The sequence below is a fragment of the Pygoscelis adeliae genome, unplaced genomic scaffold (genome assembly GCF_000699105.1).
Source record: "Pygoscelis adeliae isolate BGI_AS28 unplaced genomic scaffold, ASM69910v1 Scaffold85, whole genome shotgun sequence".
Classification (NCBI taxonomy): Eukaryota; Metazoa; Chordata; class Aves; order Sphenisciformes; family Spheniscidae; genus Pygoscelis; species Pygoscelis adeliae.
The window spans coordinates 4710829-4729142 of NW_008824900.1; the positions used below are offsets into that span (position 1 = coordinate 4710829).

At 35.5% G+C, this 18314-nt stretch overlaps 1 protein-coding gene across 1 annotated transcript in view; it reads left to right on the top strand.

Moving 5' to 3' along the window:
• CLEC16A (C-type lectin domain family 16, member A) overlaps window positions 1-18314 on the top strand; it is an 83251-nt gene that overhangs the window by 10459 nt on the left and 54478 nt on the right. Inside the window, exons 4-12 of the mRNA XM_009324734.1 lie at window positions 1-25; window positions 701-806; window positions 2390-2395; window positions 2712-2835; window positions 3752-3926; window positions 5501-5554; window positions 8126-8239; window positions 13483-13711; window positions 15123-15252. The exon at window positions 1-25 is cut by the window's left edge and continues 112 nt beyond it. Coding sequence (XP_009323009.1) covers window positions 1-25; window positions 701-806; window positions 2390-2395; window positions 2712-2835; window positions 3752-3926; window positions 5501-5554; window positions 8126-8239; window positions 13483-13711; window positions 15123-15252 — 963 coding nt within the window. The remainder of the gene's footprint in view (window positions 26-700; window positions 807-2389; window positions 2396-2711; window positions 2836-3751; window positions 3927-5500; window positions 5555-8125; window positions 8240-13482; window positions 13712-15122; window positions 15253-18314) is intronic.

Here is an 18314-nt window from a genome sequence, read left to right on the forward strand (position 1 = left end):
TACAGTACATTTCTTTTATAATGAGGTAAGTGAAGAAAGAGTTGGAGTATAACGATAAGAGGACTTTAATTAGAAATCGATAGCAATTTGGCACACATTCTGTTTAGTCTCTTGTCTCAGCATGTCCTGAATTTATTTTTATAATGGTAGTATCAATGATTGAGAATTCATTTGGGGGGGGTCTCTGCAAAAGCATGATAAAGAAAGTCTTTGTCCTCATACAACTACAATAAAACCAAAATCTGGAAGTTAGTGTTATATTGGACTGTTTCAGTAGTTCTGAAGTCTACTTCCCTGAGAATTCGACTTGTTTATGCCTTGTTTTCGTGTGCTTTTATAAACAGGATCTTTTCTGTTGCACCACTTGGTTCTAAGAGGCTTAGTCAAAGTCTAAAAAGCCTGAGTAATCAAAGGCCAAAGTTGAAATGGATTTTTCCTTGCTCCATTCCACTTTTTGCCAGAAGAGGGCATTAAAGCACTGAATATGTGCAGAGTTAACATGGAAAGCTCTGATGCTTAAAGCAGTTTATTTTAATGTGGAGCTACAAATGCAGCTGACTGTGCATTGTAAAATCATTTTGATTACTTAAGTAGAAGGTAAAAATATCAGTAATACATGGAAAACATTTTTCATACTCCCAACAAATATTCTGTGCATGTTTTGGTTAATTCATAAATACTTTCTTTCCTCTTGTTACAGCACACTAATGACTTCGCTTTGTACACTGAAGCTATTAAATTTTTTAACCACCCAGAAAGCATGGTCAGGATTGCTGTTAGGACTATAACTTTGAATGTCTACAAAGGTATGCTTTTTATATATTAAAAAAAGGCATGTGTACAAAATGCTTGTTTCATTGTAGTTTAATTTTCAGTTATTTACATTTAAGGGTTTTCTGTCTGTTTTATGAGATTGAAAAGCTTAGCATGTTGACATGCTTCAGATACACATTTTGGTTTTTTATGAAACAGAACCCCAAACCTACAGTATCTACTTGTAAATAGTATTGTGTCCTCACAGATGAAACTGGTTTAAAAAAACCAAAAGAATATCAAGCATACACAAGGAACTTTAGCTTCCCTTCCAACAGAGATCAGAATGTGACTGTATTTAAAAAATAAACAAATAAACCAAAAAAACCCAACTCCAAAAACAAAGTAGTTTAAGAATATCAAGTATTTTTTACTTACAAAATTGAGCTTTATCATGTATGAAGCAGTAACCTTGCTGGCTACATCACTTCCTTTTGGATTTGAAGTGCATTTGAATATGATTGTAGAGCTCCTAGGTGCTGCAGTCACTCCAGTCTAAAGAAGAGGTAGACCATTCCCAGAGGTGCCCAGTGAAGGCCAGGAGGCTGCAGTTGCAAATTCCTGTGCTGGACATTCCAGTAGAACATAAGGAAAAAACCCAAAACTTCACTGTGAGGATAGTTAAGGACTACAACAGGTTTTCCAGAGAAACTGAGGAAACTGTATTGTTTGAGATCTTCAAAACTCAACAAGGCCCTTAGCAACCTGGTTGAACTTTGAAGTTAACGCTACTTTGAGAATGGGTTTGGACTAGACAATGTCCAAAAGTCACTTCCCCCTAAATTTTTCTTGGGGTCTATAAAATCTGCAATACCCTGAAAATATCACAGCGATCTCTGTAGAAAAATTGGTGTGTATTCAGAACTTCTACCTCTGAAATCACTGTGCTGCAAAGTAGTATGTATGTCAAAGCTAGGACAATGTATTATGGAATATGCTCATGCAGGGCTTCTTATTCTTTAATCCATTTTAAATTAAATTACATTTTGAATTTACAGAACTTTCTGTCAATTAAGAGAAGTAGTGATTTGATGACAGTCTTCATCATAGAAGAATGTAAGATCTTTTTTAAAACAATGAATGATTGGTTTTGCAAATAACTGGATAGCCTGCATAGCAGATAGGTTCTTTGTAGCGTTGACTGCAAGGGACGAAATGTCTTTTATATGTTGAGAAATGGGCACTTGTTTTCCACTTCAAGGAGCTGTAAACCCAAATATGAGCTCACGAAAAGAGCAAAGTGCAGGCTTCGTATCCTATTTGTTATATATTTATGTAACTAAATATTTTTATGGTAAAAAATGTACTTGCCTAGAATTTTCATTGAATGTTGTAGTGATATAAAGGTTAGAGTTGAAAAAACACATCTCGGATGTTCAGGTTTCATAATTTTCTGACTATCCATTTGCATATATTCTGATCTAACACCTACCCTGTATCTTTTAGTTTAGATGCTTGTGCTTTAGCTTTTTAAACCCTTTTGGAGGATGTCACTATCCCAGTTCCTAATCCTGTTAACTGTTGTCTGTTTCTTTTGCCCTTCCTTCACTGATGATTCCTGTGTTCCTTAATGCAGTGTCATGTAAGTCTAACTAGCTTGACTTTCAGCATTACTGCTTTATTCTTACGCTTTTTTCCTCTTCTTTTTAATAAAGAATGTGCTAAAAAAACCTTTCTGAATTCCACTGGATTTGTAAATATATCAATATTGGGCTCATTCAAGCCAATTAAGAATTGATATGATGCTTTTGTAGATGTCCATTTCATGCATAAGATCATGTCAGGTATATACTCATATGAAAAGCTAGCATGTAATCAAAATTCAGAAGATACTTTGTTGTATTTCTTAAAAAAATAATTAGTAACTGATTTTTTTCTTTTTAACAATTTCTCTTCAGTGGACAACCAACCTATGCTGCATTACATTAGAGATAAAACTGCTGTCCCTTATTTCTCCAACCTCGTTTGGTTTATCGGAAGCCATGTGATAGAACTGGATAACTGTGTGCAGACTGATGAAGAGTAAGCTTTTACAAATGCTGGGTATTGAATGGAAATGCTTTTCCCAGATGTTGATACTCTTTTTATTTTGTCTGTAGTAGTCCATTTAAGTTAGTTTCTGAATACATTCCCTTGTAGACAGTTCAAGCTTTTCATTCTTGCAAAGTTTTTTAGTGATTCTTTGAATTAATAGTGATTAGTGCTGTATGCCCTATCTGTGCTAATATCTGTACAAGTAAATTAGTGTTTGGCAACATGCTTTTTCTTCATCTTTGTTTTAATTCTGCTAAATTTAGTAGATATCCAGAAGACACAAAAGGTACTTTGTGCTTCTCAATCTTATTAAATTTGTCTTTTTAATGCTCCTTTTCTGTGTATCATCTCAGTAGAACAGCTTTCTGAAAAGATTCTAGGAAAAAAATGTAAACTGGAAAGGTGAACTTTATTTAATATGAGAACTGTCAGACCTGAAATTCCTGTGTAATATTCCACTATCAACTACAGAAATATTTTGTCGATTCAGGTTATTCTTGGTTTGCCTTCCCACCCCCACCTTAGAATGGGTGGCTGTTTCTTGCTTTCTTAAAGTGAAGAGGTAGACATTAAGTACAACATAGATTTCTTCTTTTATTTTTGAAACAAATCTTACCATTTTTTATGGTTGGCTTGTGAAAAGACTGTAGCAACGGAAAGCGAAGTTTTGTAAAAACATTGCTTGTGAAAACTTGGGGAAAAACTTGATATGTGCATCCTAAAGCACGTACAAGCCTGAATACTGTTTGCTAGCTGCATTAGTTGACTTTACTGAAAACACCTTCTTTAGGCAGTCAGTCTGTGCAAGGTGGTCTGTGGAAAAGATGCACATTAATTCTTTCCTTAGATTTTTAAGACTTTGACAATTGATTGTATCTGAGACTTTTTCTGCTGTCTTTTTCAGGCACAGAAATAGGGGCAAACTGAGTGACCTGGTAGCAGAACATCTTGACCATTTACATTACCTTAATGATATCCTTATAATTAATTGTGAATTTTTAAATGATGTGCTGACAGACCACCTACTTAATAGGCTCTTTCTTCCCCTCTACGTGTATTCATTAGTAAATCAAGATAAGGTAAGCCAATACCTGCAAACAATTAAGTCTTAGAGGTATTACTTGCTTTCAGTATGCATAATGATTTGTTCAGCTGGTGTATTCTGTAGTAGGGTTAATACTGTCAATATCTATGTTTGTGTGTTTTATGTGAAACAGCTTAAATAAGGTGACTGCAGGGAAAATACCCTGAGACTGAATTTAAGGGCAGAATAGATGAAACTTTATTCACCACCTAAGTACTGTTTTGGATTACATGGTTGTTAAATGCTAACAATAGCGGAGATGAGAAGAGCTGCAAATTTGGAACAGGGTTTCAATTTCTCTGACACTGGGAGATGTGTGATTTCCTGTTCTGATATGGTAACTGGTATCCTGGCAAAAGCAGATTATAATACCTTTTCCTAGTACATGCGTAAATTTTCCATGGTGTAAAAATTCACTCCAGGTAGAAAATATAAACTGTTGGTTTTGATACTTGGTTCTATTTGCAGATAAGCTGTGTTTGAATGTGATAAAGTTGAATTTATTTTTAAAGCATAGCCTTTAAATTTAGTGGAAAGCTAATTTTTAATGAAATAGAAACTGTTCTTTTAAAACTTGTACAGGTTCCTGTATTCACTTGTCTTTTAAAAAAATTAATTCAATGTTCTGTTTATTCCTGGGTTCCCCTTCCCCCTTCTTAATTTTCTGTAGTGGTGTTTGTTCTTAAGATACACAATGCTTTGTGAATTTCAGCATACTTTCATTAACTAGAGGTCAGGTTTACTGCAAGTTAATGAATTCAGTATATTGCATGTGCACTGAAGATTGAATAACAATCAGCTTCTTGTCTTGCCATTGAAATAGGGTGAAGCAGACTTCCTAACTTTTACTTTCATTTTGGCTGTTCTAACTCTTTCTATTCGTGCATGTACAAAAATCTGCTTGTCCTCCTTGTTTTCAGGCAGATGTATCTATTATCATGAGGTCAGAGATACTTGCGATCATAAAATTGGGCTGTTCTTACCTCTTGAGATAACTGATGAATTTATTTGATGATGATTTTTAAAGTATCACTGATTTATTTTTAGAAACATTTTCATTACTACTGGTATATAAATTTAGTACTGTTGTGCTCAAGTTATATTTCAAATATTTTTGTCCAATGTGATTTTACTTGATTTAGAGAAGCATCTGTCAAGAACGTGTTTTTATTATGTGGGTAATATTTCATTGTTTTTGAATAGCTAATTTTTAGAACAGACTTCAATGAATGTTAACTGAGAAGTACTTTTTGAAGGAATAGTAGCATAGTGAAAACCAAGATACTTCTCAATACTCGTCTGTTAAGTTACCGAAGTGACGCTGAAAGACAGTAATCAACAGCTGTTTTTTAAGCATGTAGAGTAAGCGATATGCTTATTTGGAGGGTCTTCATTTGAAATAGTTTACAAGAAGTGAATGTTAAAGAGCGTGATGCTTTCTGAATATTTTGTAGCAGAATGAGGAACAATACTATATTAAAATTTTGTTTTAAATAAAATATTAAACAGTGTAAATGCTTTAACTTTATGAAAAAAGCCGGTTTATTTATACAATGTTTTTTTCCATAGGGTGGAGAGCGTCCAAAAATAAGTCTCCAAGTTTCTCTCTACCTTCTTTCTCAAGTAAGTATTTAGTATTTTGTCCTATTTCAGGGCATGTTTTGCAGTAGTGTTATGGTTTATGAATTGCTGTATTTTCGTCTATTTTGGCAAAGCCATTAAAGGCAATTTGGCAAATGAAGTTTTGAACCTATCAGTTTCCCTTTAAAAAAAAAAAAAAGGCAAAAAAGCAAGATCATTTGTCATCTTATGGACAGACAAAATAGCTTCTTACTTGAGTTAATGTCATTCTTCTGAGGATCCCATAGCACAGGGTAGCCTTTAGAGCATTCGGTGATTATAGTTTATGTGCAACGCCTGACAAATAGTGCATAGTAGAACCGTGCAACATGCTAGGACAGAATTTAGTAACATTGCAGGTGAAATTTAGATGCTGTATTGCACTTTGAATCTGGCTAAGCTATGGCAGATTCCAGGTTTGAATTTTCCTCTTTGAAAAATAGAGGGAGCAATGATCTCATGGGTTTTCTTATTTTAAAAAAAACAACAAACCAAAACAAACAAACCCCCCAAAAATACCACCACCAAAACCTCAAACTTTCTCACAATTTGAATTTCATTATGCCTGATGAATTAAATCTGTAATTAAGTACTTGTTATTTCTTATTCTTACCAGTCCCACCTCCTTTTCTTTATGGAATTTATTTTCAAATGAAGAGTTTTACAGTGGATTTTTTATTTTATTGTAGAGAAAAATAATCTTTTCTCCCTATAGTCTTCAGTGCATTGCTACGAGACTAGTTTTCTTAAATTACATTCTTAGAAATTAGTTTTGACTTGTATTCATAGAATTTATATTTCTTTTGTCTTTGAACTTATGATTTTTACATTAGTCATTTTATTATGGTCTGGCCCATAATTGCATCTTCTTTTTTTAAGAACTTTTCTGAAAAATGTGATTTTTCAGGTTAATATAATTTGATGCTTCTTAATTTAAACCTAAAAAATTGTGATGTTGTGGGAGTTACTTACCACAGAAGAAACCTTGGGAGCAACAGCTTCTTGTAACTAAAGGGATCTGCGTCATAGAGTTTTATATGTTGACCTCTTTTAACCTTTTTGATTCCAGTGGAAGTATTGGCTAGGTATCACTTCAAGATTTTGCATCTGTGTTCTTTATTGTTTTTAATAAAGAAAATTGAACTTTTTTCCTAAACATAAAGAATTGGGAACAAATTTTGTGTGTCAGAATAGGATGTGATGTAGAAAATAAAGCTCCTTTTTCTGTAACTGGCAGAACTGCATCTTTTTCCGCCTCTTTCTAACCTAGAGTCTGTCTTTGATGGAGTGGGATCTGAAAAAGTGTACACTGAGTATCTGAAAAACCTTCTTAACTATTTCTGTTATTGACACCAGACATATGCTTTAGGCATTACGCATGTATTAGAGACAAGTGCTTGAGAGACTCGTACTAGCAGGTGAAAATTCACTGCTATGGATTACCATCTGCTGTTCACAAAGTGAACATGTAGTGTACTTATGCCAAAACATGCCTGTGTATAGTCAAGCTATGCTTTCTGAATTAGGAGAAGCCTGAGTGATTTCTGAGGTTGTTCAAAGTGTTTCTGAAGTGTGTTGCGACTTTCCAAAGTTCTACATAGGTCACCACCACATGCTAATAATCACTTCACTTTTGAAGGTCTCGAATGGTTCTGACTTTAATCAGAAAACCTGTGGAGATCATGTTTAGCTAAATATTGTCAAAACAATGATTAGGTTTACTGATTTAGAAATTATTTGGAGATTTTTCAGCTAGAACCACTGTTTAGGGATCCAGCTTTGATATTTCTGTGAAGAGAATGGATATAAGCTGACATAAGGCTATTGCGGCTGGACCTGAGCCGGTTCTGTCTAGATTCCAATTGTTTGCTGGCCCAACCTTGTAAGCCTTGCCTCAAAATAGAGTGGTTTGTGTAAACAGAGAACTCTGTTAAAGCACTTCTGGATAAGTGCTTTAATGTTATAGGCAGTATGGCCCTTATTCCTGTGTTATTTAGTTGCTTTGTAGCTAGACCATAATTCATTGCGATTTCATAGCCAGAAAAGCTGCTTCTGATCCCGTTCAGCCTATTGCATGACATTTACTCATGAATCACTGCAAAATAATTGTGTGCACAACACAGAACTTACTGGAGTCCTGCCAGTCGCTGGCATACAAGAAGGTCAGTGGATGCTGTGTACCATGATCAGTTTGTGTCGTTTCTCAAAAAAACCCATTTTTCTGGAGCCGTTTTAATTTGGGTTCCTTGCTAGAATATCACACAACTTTCATCTCAGAGCTGATGAGGAGAGAGAATTTACATCTCAGGAGGAGAGAAGAGTATGAAGAATTATTAAAACTAGGTAGCTTAAAATGTAGATAAAGGTCAAATACTTGTAGAGAAGATTATGGTCTCCTGTGTTTTGAAGTAGATTTCATGAACTGTCAGTGTTACCAATTGTACTTTACTGTATATGTAAACTTAAGATACCAGTTTAACAATGTCAAAGAAGTATGTTCAGTGACTGAAATTGTGAAACTGTATGTGTTCTGTAATACATGTCTGATATTTCTTTCCACCCTTCTTTTAATAGGTTTTTCTAATTATACATTACTCCCCTTTGGTGAACTCATTGGCTGAGGTTATACTTAATGGTGACCTCTCCGTGTTTTCTTCTAAAGTTGAACAAGATATACAGAAAAACTCAGTAAGTGGCCAACTAATCTTTAATTTTTTTTTAGGGGCAAAGAAAATACCTGATTTTGTTTTTCAAATATCTGGAAACTGGTAAGCTAAGGTGGTTGTGTTTAGGAGAGAAGAGCAGCAATAGGAGATATCAGCTTTTGTTGTTCGATATGATAGCAGAAAAATGCTCTGTGCAACTTACAGTATTACGTTCTTGCCAAAGTTGCAATGTTTTTGTGCACGCATATATATTTCAGGTAGTGGTATAATAATGTGTAGGACACAAATTAGAACACTTAGTTGCTTCCGTGGGGGTCAGACACTGCAAAGGCTTCCATCATTTTGATGGGACACTTTTGTAATCCAGTCTTGTGTGTTCAGTTTTTGTTATCAGCTCTTCGGTAGAGAAATAGAAATGAGTCACAACTTCCCTGTGAAATTATTTCCTTATGCAACTTGTAGTAGAAATGAGAGACTTAGAAAAAATACCAGGCCTTATGGTATATCCTTTGGATATAGAAGGAAATAAAGATTTTCATCTGAATATTCCCAATGTTTTAGCAGTAGAACTGATCATCTCTGAAAGTGTGCGTCAGTGTGCATTAAAAAAATCATATATATGATTTTTTCCCCTTTTGTTGTGGGTTTCACAGTTTGTGAAATGCTTGCTTGTTACTTTCTAAAGGCCTGTTTGGGGATGGTTATAAGAAGAGGGTATGACCTTATGTTGGTTAAGAGGTTTCTGGCTGTAGTTCTGTCTAAAGATTGAACATGTCCCCTAATGTCTGACTGGTCAGCAAACAGTTACTGACTGAATGTTTAATTTATAACAAGCAGTAGATTGGTTCTTATGCACGTTCTTTCCCAGCAGCGGCTATAGCTCTGAGAGTTTCAAGGGGGAGATATACTTCAACTCTTCCATGATATGAGTCAACTTTTCCAAATTTCTTCCTACTGTGCAGTGGAAGCTGCGTGGGCTGATCTCAGCCAGTAGCTTTTGGGTTCTGTTGACCTTGATATTTAGAATCTAATCTTCTTTAGAAAAAACTATAGTGGAATGGTAGAAGTGACAGAATGCTTTAAGATAAAGCAATCTCCTACTTGTGTTAGCAAATGTCTGACTTTCTGCTAGCTGTGTACTGAATGTCGTGTGTTACTTGTGCAGAAGCAGCTTTGTTACTAGGAAATTTGTGGCGAGAGGGTGGGGCACCAGTTGTTGCAGAAGTGAGATTTTCTTTTCCTGTCATAGTTACTGTACAGAGTTGCAAAATATCTGTAGCATAAGTTTGTGTGCTTGCACTGATGTTAGGAATATTAGGGGCTTCCTATAAACTTCTGTTCATCTATTCTCTTATGTTTGTAATGCTGTTTAGGTTGCTGCTTCTTACTGGTCTTAAAGATGTGTCCTCATGACATGTAAACTGGGAGTTCTGTCATACCTGAACAGGTAGTAAATAGGAAGGGTATTGGCTTTCTAGGATAGACACTTAGCGAAACTGCTAGAGGTGGAGCTTTGTTAGAGGGAGAGCAGAGAGGTGGCACTTTTGGTGGATGAGGAAGAAACTTCCATGGGAGAAACTTTAGTTTTTAGTAAATTCAACCATGTTCTTCAGTGAAACCTTGGAGAGGAAAACCTATACTGTCAGAAAGCCTACTGGTGGAGGTTGGTTATTTGCAGAAAGAGCAGGGAGTAATCTTCAGCAGAAGAGCTCCATGCCCTGCTTCCAGTGAGGGGAGCTATCAAGTTAGCTGCTCTCAGTTGAGGAGTATGAACAACTACTGCATATATTGCATGGTGTTTCCTACTGATACACAAAATGCAGTGAGGCTAAAGTCAGCTGTAGTTACGGAGGCATAGACAACTTAAGTAAAGGTGAGACGGTTTCTTGTTGCTCTGTGATAGGACTTCTTAGAGCAAAAAGCTGATTTTTGAGCATTGCTAACCATTTCAGGGGCTGTTCTTTGGACTATAAGGTGTATCAGGATCATTGCAAAGTTATTACCTTGGTGTATTCTGTTGCAAAGAAATGACAAACTTCTATTGAATAATGGAAGATATTTCAGAAGCTACTTCAGAATTGTTTGTTCTAGGGTTAGTAGAGAAAAGTGATGAGCAAGTTTCTTAATTTACTTTTTGACTGAGTTCAAAATTGTGAAGAATTGTGTTTGTTCTTAAATCAGACCCAAATTTATATTTTACTACTTCCTTTCTGTTATAATTTCCCATGGTAATCGTTCTGATACTCTCCTAAGCTTGTTGTTCTGGGGATATCTCTGTGTGTTATGGTGAGCCCCAGTTATCTCTAAACCCCTGCTCTGTACCTAACACTGCTCATATCTAGTAACTGAGATGTCTTGATATATTTAAATTGAAGTGTAACTGTCAGTTTCTAACTAACATGTAGTTTCTAAAACCCAAAGTAAGTAGAACCTCACATCTATATTCATCTTCCTAATAAGATGAATTCAAGTGGAATGAGGTGTAGAGAGTATGGACTGAGATTACCAGAAGCAGGGTCACGTGTCATGATAGGAGACTAAATGAGTAAAGAATACTTAACAAAGCTGAGAAGGGTTGCAGTTGCTGTGTATAAATGCAACGTATCCAGAGTTATTTAGGGCAAAAGAGCAATGGTAGCTGTCACAACAGGAACAAATGGTACTTTTTACTGGAAATCAATTTGTGGAAAAAATCACCAGCAGATCTAACTGCTGATACCTTATGAATTGGCAATAACCTACCCATGGAGATCTGCTGAACATCATAGGGCAGTAATGGTTGCCCAACCTCCATTGAACAGGTTCTCCACCTCAAAGTATAGCAAATTAAGATACACTTTTCTTTCCATGTTTTTCCCTGTATTTCTATTTTTAGATGGCATCAGAAGAAATACTAACTCTTATCTCATGATGAGAGTTGGATACGTGTAGCCAACAGAATGTACTTAAACTTGTTAGCACTAAGGTTTACCTTACATCCTGTGAGATCTGTTTTCCTGCATAATTCGGATGTGGGCCAGCTCTACCTATTTCATGTTTCTTGGTTTCTTGTTTAACCTACTTTCTCCTTCCCATAGAAGTTGTTACTGGTACTGCCTTATTTTACCACCACACATTGCACAAGATAAACCATAATTGAAAATATGGTTGAAAGACATTTTAAAAGTATAAAATAGCAGTATCTCAAACTGTATAATCAACTTAGATAAACCGTATACTATAGAAATTAATTTTAAGTCTGATTTTAGAATGTTTTAGCCTTGTTATACTTAGCAGAACAGAATATATATGTTGACTTTTTCTCAGTATTCTTTCTTGAGATGGGCCAGACCATGGCTCAGTGCTTATGAGCACATCGCTGTCTATTGTTCTGTTCTGTTATTTTGCTCATATGGCTAACAGCATATTAGAAACGCAAGGATGTTAAGTACGTGCGTTCTTCATAAAGACAGTAGCTACAGGATTCTGGGAAGCAATTGTAAGTGAATGCAGGAAGAGGAAAACGCGTTATGTGACTTGCATGCTACTTTTCTTTTTTTTTTCCCCTAAAGAATAGGGCTTAATGTGTTCTTCCCTTTTCTTATGACTCTTCTGACCAGAAGCCATCAGTAAAAGGTAACCTGGTTGTAACTCTGGTTGTTTTATAACCTTCCTATGTTGCAGTTTGATCAGACTAAAAATATATCAGAGAGGTTACTGGGGGACATACGTCTGATAAATTTCACATTGTGGGTTTTTTTGGTATTGTGAAAGATTCCTCCTACTATATGGTTTGTTTTAGTGCGAAGTGTAAGGTGACTTCTGTACAATATCTATAAAACCTTTTTAAAAAGTCAGAAGATTCAGAGAAACATTTTGGCCTTTTGACTTGTGGAAGGCTTCTTCCCAGATCTTTTCCTAATCTCTTAGTTTTTATGTATATATGTTCCTTATTAAGTGAAGCGAGGGATTTTTCCAAACTTTTTTCTGAGGTCTCTTTGATGCACTCATCTTCAGTGCTTATTGTACTTGAGTCACTTAAGGCAAGGAATGGAATCAGTTTTGTATTTACTCTAGTCTTACTTCTTTTCTCTTGCTTGCCCTTAAATTTTTAACCCTTTAGCTAGCATCAACTAAATGTGATTGAAATATTGAGGTCTGAAAGGTAATGAAGGTTCTGTAGCAGTCTTGTTCAGCATAAACGTGTGCTGGCAGGAAGCCCCCAAACCATGTGTTTCAGTTCTCAGTAACAGAGAGGTTTGGCTGATCAGTGTTTATAGCTCTGGGTGAGAGAGAGCATGTACTCTGGTAATCTGGCTGGCAGGCCTAACAAGTGAGAAGGGAGCTCAAAGCAGCACAGCTCAGAAACAATCTGCAAAATTGTAGGAAACCAAGTTTTGTTAGTCCTGCTAGTCACAGAACTTCCTGTAGTGTCTTGTGTCTTTCTGTAAGAATACATTGTTCTGTGCTGTTAGGATGGCGCAGACTCTTGGACATGCTTATTTCCTCTGGGAGAAATCTGTCATCTAAATTTATTTTCTTGCTCTGTGAATTAATGATCAGGAAAATCAGGTATTGATTTAATACTGCTTGCCGCCTTGTCCAAAAACAGTGTTTTGACTTGAAAGATAAACTTCTGATATCTTTGGGTAGAACACAAGTATATTAAAGTCTAACAAATGAAATGGTGTTGGTGTTCTGGACTTGGTAGGTCAATGTCTGGAGGCCCAAAAAGGGTTGATGTCAGTGCCATTTATTCCTGGTTGATACAAGGACTAGTATGCTGTTGAGGGAACCTTAAGATTCAAAAAGAGCTCGCGGCGTAGAGCATTGGTTTTTGTCCTTGCTACTGCTGAAGACATTTAAAGAGTGTATTTCATATTAATACATTGCTGTCAACACACACTTTGGATTTTGTTGCCTTTATCCTTTTTGCAAAAGGTGTCTTAATTTTATATGTACTAGCTGTCTCACCTGTTAAGAAAGTTCAAAGAAGGGAAAAAAAATTAATAAATTCTATTGATAAAATAGGTAGTTCTATATCTTCGTGTCTCAAGATGGCATACTTTGATCTTTAGGATATGCTACTTTGGGGATAATTGTTCTACTGATGATTTAATATAACTTGAGATCTGCTTTCTTGTATTTTTAAAATGGGTTTGAGATTTGTAAGTGGTGTGCTAATTTACGTTCTAAAAACCCTCTTTTATATGGACTGAAGTTTCTTTATCAATTAGAGTTAAAAATGTCTTGCTGTAACTCAGTGTAAACTCTTCAAATTTACAGGCAAAGTCAAGTATCAGATGTTTCATAAAACCAACAGAAACACTCGAGAGGTCTCTTGAAATTAACAAACAGAAGGGGAAGAAGAGGGTGCAGAAAAGACCCAACTATAAAAATGTTGGTGAAGAAGATGAAGAGGAGAGAGGATCTGAAGATAACCAAGATGATCTAGATAAAACTAAAGGTACAGAAGCGAGTTCAAAGGGCATCAGAACAAGCAGTGAAAACGAAGGTGAGTATACCAGCAAATAAAAATGATGCTTACAATTTGCATACTTTTATTTACTGCATGGACCTAGTTGTGATCTGTTACATGACTTGTTCTCTTGTTGCACTAGGTAAACATGGGACTATTAAATTTGTTTCAGTCTCTGGCTGTATTTTTTTTTCCTCATGTTAAATCATTCTGTCAGAACACATACTTCTAATCTGATTAAAAACTATGAATGTGTTTTTGTATCTTCCTGTAGTCTTCGGCCCTTATCACAAATGCAAGCCTTGCACCTAGGTGTACATGATTATGGGGCACTTTATAAGTAGGCTTCACAACTTTGTAACTTTTCCTTCTGTGGTAAGGCAAATGGTGTAGCCACTTTACCTTTGTAAGATGGCTGGGAGTATTTTATGCATGTTTCAATGATAGAATTCAACAAGTGTGCTAAAAGTGACAGTACATGGTAGAAGATGATATTAAATAGTTCAGAACTGAAGAAAACGTCTTTAACTTCTAAAGTTTATTAATTGCACGTTTTCAGGATTTTTGACATAATGCTAACCTTAGGAATTGGTTTTATAGGATGAGTGGTCTTACAGCATATCGTAACTATTTATTTTCCTAGTTAGTAACTATTAGAAGGATGTACATCAGAAACTAGTCTTTACTTTAGACATAAATTGAGGAAAAATGTGGCAGAATTGCATGCAAGCAATTGAAAACAAGACCTTTATGCTTTGACAGCCCTCTCCAAACATAGTTGCATTTTGGTTTAGGTAAACAGTCCGTTTGAGAAGGCTTTTGTTAAATGGTGTCAAATAACTGATGTATTGTCTACCATGATTTGAAGAAGATATGACATGACCTACTGTTTAAACTGGTGCATTTAGTAGTCATCTTTGTCCAAATTCTTAAGCAAAAGCTAGATTGGGTCCTAATACTTCTACTTAAAGCCAATAGTTATGAAGCACTCGGGACCAGGTATCCTGTTTGCTGTAGTTGCAGAGACCTATTTACACCCTCTATGATGATGTCCACCCATGTCCCAATCTCACCAGTATTTTCACAAAGAAATTTTTTTTCCAGAAAGAGGTTCTATGTGTTTTCGTCCTGTGGTTTGGAGGGGAGGGGGATTACTGTTGCTTGTTTATTTGCCAAAATAATCTGTGTATTTTTTTTACATATGTATATGTGTAATTTTCTTATAGCAGTTAAATTCCCTAAAGAAATGTAAGCAAATTTCTTTATTGGGAAGAAAATTTGCCTACATCTATTCATTCATTAACCTTTCTGAGGTTATGGTTATACCTCTTATATATAGTTGCATCAGTCACTTTTAATGCAAAACGGAAAATACGAAGGAGCTTGTGATAACTGTTTGTTAAAAATATCAAATTTTGGTGGGTTTTTTGTTTGTTTTTTTTTTTAGAAATAGAGATGGTAATAATGGAGAGATGTAAACTGTCAGAATTGTCTATCTCTACTGTGACAGAACAGAACACAACAGATGAAGAAAAGAGTGCAGCTGCCTCTGGGAGTGAGATAACAAACTGGAACAGGTATAAAGGAACTGTAATATATTTTGCTGGATTGCTTCCTTACTTGCCCTCCCATTAACTCTCACTTCTCTTAAGGGAAGTTTCAAATCTGCCTCCAATTAAAATTACTGAAGTTCTTGTGGATCACAAATAAGTGAGGCAACAGAAGAATGGGGTATGGCCTCTCTACTTATCAGTTTGGGAAATGGTCCTGTGCCTTTGTAAAGTTTGTGCTTTCCTTTATGGCAATTGTGATGCCTTAAGTTGGTAAAGTTAAATTACAGAATATTAACACAATAAAACCAGAATATAAATGTTTTCATTCCAGAATTTTCTAAGCCTCTAAATTAAGCCAGAAGAAGTTTTCTTAATGATATTTATGGTCACATCTGTCAATTTTGCATACACCCATAGGGAAAAAACAAGGAAATTTCCTCAGTTCAGGGCTGAATTTTGCAGAATTGTGGTAGTAGTAGTTACGAATAAACCCTGCTAACCTATGTACAGTTTAGAAGATCTGTTAGTATATCTTAGGGTTATTGAAAACTTTTCTTGGAAATGCAGTTTTTAAGTGTTTCTGGGAGCAGAAATTGCCCTGCCTTCAAAATTTAAACTTGGATATATTAAATACCCATAAGACATTATCTCAGTAAGAATTTTGCGTTCTTGTTATTAGAATGCTAAAGAAAAGAAATCGAACGTGCCATCCCTGACACAAAAGTAATTGCAAATGTGTCTCTTGGGAAATGCACATGTTTAATAGGATTTGAGATTTATTTTTAAACTTGGGAAATGCTGCCTGGTATTTCCAGAATTTCATTCTGTCTCCATTATAACTTTTATGTAGCTTAGATTACATTCATTAATAAAGATAACATTTAATTTCATTGTAAAAGTGAAATTCAACCTCGACTTGAACTGGCTTTAAAATACATTGTTCTAGATTATTGATATTTTGACTAAAATATGTGCCAAATGGCTTTTAGAAAGAAATTGGCAATGACTGCATCGAATACTAAAGTAACTAGGATGCTCAGGTCTTGAAATGTGCAACGTACTTACATGTGCGATGCCAATGCATTTGGCAGATGTCTGCATTTCAGGACCCTTGATCTGCGGATACTATCTGACAGCGTACTGCATCTTTTCTAAAACTAAACAGCATCAAAGAATGTGCAGAGCTAAAATATTTTAAAAATACGGATAGACATTGTGTAGGGCATTTTGGCCTTAGTTTTGCACATGAATTTTTGGAAATATAGGTGGATAAGCTGCTGTAGCTTAAAATTTTGTGTTATTCCATATGCCAAATGTAATATTTGAAACAGTAGCTAAATCTCAGGAAATTTGCTCAGGTGTGTATAGCTTCTTTCTTACACTGATTAGAATCACTGAGTCTTGTGGATAAGGTGCCATGTGGTAGTGGAAAATGTAGTGATCTTTTATTCCATGCTTGAAGTGGGAGAAACTTCCATAATTGGAATAATCATTAATGATTGTGATAATAGTGATTCCTAATGTGTTGCAGTCTTCAATTGTGGACACACTCCACAAGAATAAATAATTTGAAGAATACTTGTATGGCATTTGATCTGTTTCTTCCATCGAGTCACTAGTAAAAGGCTAGTAAAGGAGGAAACTGCTTACAGAGTTAAGAAATACATTTGAAAATACTTGCCGTATAGCCTTTAATATTAAAAGTGTTTTTTAAAAATTGTCCAATAGTTGTTGAAAATTAAAATGGAAAACAGTACAGTTTGCAGTTAAAAATCTGTAGCTGTAAAAGGTAAGTCAAGTTTTCAATTTCCCCTGGCCCTTTTACTACTGTGAAGAACATACAAGAGAGAGTTTAATTTTTTTTGGTGTAATTTTATTTTGATGTGCCTCACTACTGGAAAGTTTAAGCCTAAAGGCTTGTTTTAAATTAACTTCCTTTTATGATATGCTACGTAGCAAAGTTTTTTCCAGAATGTGAAACCTTCATGCTATGTTGTGACTTCTGTTGCTACTTTCTTACAGCTGAAGTTTTTCTGGGTCTATCCTATATTTAGTCTATATGAGGACCTGCTGATGAGTGGGATTCCTAGAAGTTGTTTTGGCTTCAGATTATTGCGATTGAGACTTTGATAATGCAGATAGATAGGTGCTGTGAAGAAGCATCTGGAATGAAAATTATTTCTTTCACTGCTGTAATCGTATTTTTTAAAGTTATGTAATTTCACAAATCTAAGTAGTATGTGGGGGAAAAACAATGCAAAATGCATTAGAGATTACAGAAGTCATTTAATACCATGTAATATTGGTGTTAATGGAACAGCTACTGATATTTCTGCAGTTTTGACCTCCTAAAACATTGGTTTTAATAAAATTAAAATAAATATTACTTTCACATCATAGGTCAGTTTTTAGGGTAATTACCATCTGTTGCTGGTCTGACAACAGACATAGTGTTATCTAGCATTTAAGTATTTTAATAATCTTGAACCTGGATGTCTTGGTCCTTTTTCTTCTTTAGACCTTGAAGCTGAACTCCCTTTGCTATGTGTAAAGCACCCTGTTTCAGGATGTCATGAGGCTTGTAGGGCTTGTTTAATGCTTAGGAAGACTGAAGGCACTCTTGGTTTATTTTCAACATTGCTAATTCTTTAGGCTATTTTTGCTTGAATAGTGATGTTCTTTTGAGATCTACAATAGGAACATCATGTGGGAAATTTGGCTTAGGTACATACAGCAGTGCTGAATTTGGACAAAGATGGATCATAACTCAGTGGCATTTAAGTATATCATAGAGGATGCTTGTAATCCAGCTTCAGAAATGCACAAACATATGACTGCAATGTCCTGAACTGAGCAGAGGAACAGGGTGTTCTGTTATTCTTGTCATAACCTTATTTTAGTAAAATAGAGCATGTTGAAATGTGCATGGAGCTGATGGGAAGTGTTAAATACATTGTTATGACTTCGGTTGAGTGGCTTGCTGGGATACATTAAGTGTGACCATGAGGGCGCTACAGGTCTGGAATAGGTGTAGAGGTATGTTGTGTTCTGATCTTTGATAGCCCTTCTGACCCATAGCTAACCAC